Raw genomic sequence first — 3,427 nt, forward strand, 5'->3', positions numbered from 1 at the left:
ATCAGTCTCTTCTCCACACTTTCTTGTTGTCTGTTTTTTGTAGGACTAGGAGATAAGCGGTTGAAGGCGATTTCCGTCTTGTCTCAGGCGATTTTTCTATGCCTGACTTCTTCACCCTTTCTAACACACCCGACAGAGATGGGGTCGACTTCGGATCAGCGCACATCTGGATAAATACTGCAGCCAGGAATTCAATCTTTACTTTGGCTCGAAACTTTGTCCTATCGGGTCAGGCAGTGCTTACTACATGTCTGCCCACCAGATCCACAAGTCATTTACTTTGACATTTCAGAACTTGATGGTCGTTGGGTTATGCTTGTAGTAACACTTGAACGCTCTTCAAGGCATTTTGCGTGTGCCCCCCTTTTTTTCACTTCCCACCAATGTTTATGCATTGTTGGGGATCCTTGTTTCGGCTGAGTGCGGCAAAATAAACAGTTAGGAAAGTGAGCCGATTCTCCACCGTCCATTGGAGTCGGAGGCTACCGGGGGTCTGGCGGTATTTTAGGCCGGAGATTTGCTTACTAAAGCTACTTGTTGTCGGAATGACTGGGAACAACAGAGGCGGTGGGTGGTTTGATCAGGTAATACTTAATCTTAGCCTTAGGTTGATACACTTGAGTTCTAGAGGCAGACATTTTGGGGGATACATTTTTCCTGTGAAGTCGAACTCTCTCATACGCATAGAACCTATTAGAAGGTTCTGTACCTAGGTGAAGAAGATAGGAAAATGACTTACCTATACATTCGTTGGCGTCTCGTGCGGTTGCCCGTTGCCAGGGCCTGTCGTAGTGGAAAGGCTTGCAGTGGTCGCACTCGTCCCCGGCCGTGTTGTGCTTACAGTCGCAGGCCAGTCTCCCCTCCCGGTCATGGACACACTTCGACGCGTGGCCGTTACACTTGCAGCGGCCGCCCACCGCGAAGTCAGACACCGCGTAGTAATAGGAGTCTCTGGAGGCTTCCTCCGCCTCGTCGCCGAGCGTGTTGAGGCGGTTAAAGACCACCTTGATGTCGGTGGCCGTCACCCAGTCCTGGAGGACCGGGCTGTTGTCGAAGTTGAAGGCGGACGGACGGCCCTCCAGCGTCGAGAAGGCGACGCGCCCGCCCGTCAGAGGTTCTATGTCGGAGTGAGCGTCGGTGCAGATGGCTTCCTGCTCGTTCGCCCTAGTGATGAGAGCTCTGTTGGGTTTCTGGTACGTCTTCTTGCACTGCGTGCTGTAGAACTGGTACGGTACCCAACTCTTGCCGTAGTCCATAGACTTGTAGATGATCATGGACTCGGGTCGCAGGGAACAGAACTGGAGAGTAACATACGTCAGTTCGAACTTCTTTCCCAAGGACAGCATGAGCGTTACATTGGTGGGGTACTGTATGTAAGGCTCGGACTGCCAGCACGTCACGTTGTTGGGGTTGTGGAGGTCCGTGAGGTACGAAGGGGGGTGCTGCCGTTTGGGAGCCGCGGAGTCGCAGATGTGACAGACTCGTGCCCGTTCCTCCCCGGCGTCGGCAGAGTTTCCCGTCAGGGTGCAGTAGCGGCTCGCCGGCTGGCCGCAGGTGCTCGACGCCTTCACCTCCTTCCCGAACGCCGCGTTGACGAAGTCTGGAATGCATCTACGGGGCTTGCCGTTCTCGTCGTAGCACGGGTCGGGCGGGCTCTGCTGCGCCGCGAACATGTTGAGGTCGAACCCTCCTGACGTCTGCTGCACCAGGGAACACAGCTGGACTCCAAACACCAGCACGCTCACCAGCACCGCTCCGCTCAGCCTACAACTGGCCATTTTCACTCGGAATGGGTCACTGTTTACATATACACAGCCTCCCTGTTGTTGAAAGAAACAAATGAAAATATTTCGATGGGGCGCAATTGGAAGTTGACAGAATATCTCCGTGAATCGCTAAGGCGGGCCCGTGTGGGTGCTAACCTGATCTGACTGTACTGTGTGTAAACTGTTACCCGATAGTCGGGGCACGCAGCGCGCTCGTGTCGGGGTGCACTCGACTTTCCCCCCGTGCGCTCACCTGGCAAGAGTACCTAACGCAGACTCCCAGTCGTGCTTCCAAACGCCGAGAACAACTCCCCTGTAGTGCGGTACCCTGTGGAGAAGAAACGTGGTAGATCAGCAGTAGGACACAACACCCCACAGCGTGACTGACATCCACATGGGTCTGATTCCAAATGCTCGGCTTTCCTATGGGGGCGTAGCCGACACCACAACCAACTAAGGACGAAAGCGTCACAGCGCAGGCGCGCGCGCAACCACCTCTTTTCACGGCACAATTAGCCGTGCTAATAAGGCCAATTAGTACATCATATAGGTGTTAATGAGACCCATTGACATGGGTCATAGATTCCTCTCCCCAAACCACTAGAAGCATGTTCTATCTTCTTCTATACTATTTTCGTTTAGAAACACGTTAACCATCCATACATCTAACACGACCCTAGCAAAGTATTCAACACCTTGCCAATATGGAACATATCTATAGGAAAAGCACATTTACCTCAGGAGCACAAAAAAAGATCGCGCAAGTACGAACGAGACGGAAGCTAGAGACGACTGCCTCAGGTCCGTTGCTGGCCGCGGACTGACGCAAGAACGCGGCCCGCTGCAGTCTTCATTCCTACCCGTGACGCACAGCAAACATTTACCGACTCTACATTGCCGTGATCTTGGCTACCGTCACGACCACTTGGAGTATGCATTCATTACTCCCTCAATCTGACCCTTCACACAAAAGGGTCGCAGTTTCAAGAAATAAAAAAAGAGAGAAGCTACACTGCCCATTCAAATGTGTCCACTCACACGGAAGCTATCCGCGCTCTATTGTATTTCTTTCAACATCTTTCTTACAGAGAGGTTTCTTTTTTTGAGGATCACATGTTTAGGACGAAGCGGCGTTAGTTGTACATGTAGCACGCGCGCGCGCTGCGTACGGACGCCTCCGGCTGTGTATTGAGAAAACCGCATCTTATCAATAGATCAGCTTGTCCAATACACAACCTGTTTATTGTAAACACAGCCGATTTATCTCCGACACTTACAAAGGGTGATGAGATACAAATGCGCTCAACAGTAGCTGACACCCGCTCTATATACTAGTACACGCTTCGGGTGGCCACATCTTTGCTACGGACTAAAACTAAAAGGATCGTAGGAAAGTTTATATCATATCTGTTGTAGGCAATTTTGATGTCGTATAATTTTTAACTAGGCAGTGACAGAACCAACCGCTGGCAAGGATTTAATGCATTTTTTCCACGGTAACAAGACAGCTAGATTGTGCACAACATGTGGACAATTGTATCACAAGAATGACATCAATTTGTGATCGTACGACAATTGCACGGTTTTACTCTATGAAACTTCACTGACCGCTGGTTGTTTTATAGAGTACACCTCGCATCGTAACGTATATGTGGACCGAA

General features: G+C 50.9%; 1 protein-coding gene across 12 annotated transcripts in view; it reads right to left on the reverse strand.

Moving 5' to 3' along the window:
* The window catches only part of LOC118428730 (netrin-1-like), a 41,353-nt gene that overhangs the window by 13,583 nt on the left and 24,343 nt on the right, over nt 1-3,427 (reverse strand). For 5 of the 12 annotated variants that reach the window (XM_035838899.1, XM_035838903.1, XM_035838902.1 and 2 more), the window contains exon 2: nt 740-1,820. In XM_035838899.1, coding sequence (XP_035694792.1) covers nt 740-1,778 — 1,039 coding nt within the window. In that variant the 5' untranslated portion in view covers nt 1,779-1,820. Of the gene's footprint in view, nt 1-739; nt 2,210-2,502; nt 2,651-3,427 lie in introns of those variants that run through there. The other 7 variants (XM_035838897.1, XM_035838898.1, XM_035838896.1 and 4 more) reach the window with 6 other exon arrangements.

This window comes from Branchiostoma floridae, chromosome 13 (genome assembly GCF_000003815.2).
Source record: "Branchiostoma floridae strain S238N-H82 chromosome 13, Bfl_VNyyK, whole genome shotgun sequence".
Lineage (NCBI taxonomy): Eukaryota > Metazoa > Chordata > Leptocardii > Amphioxiformes > Branchiostomatidae > Branchiostoma > Branchiostoma floridae.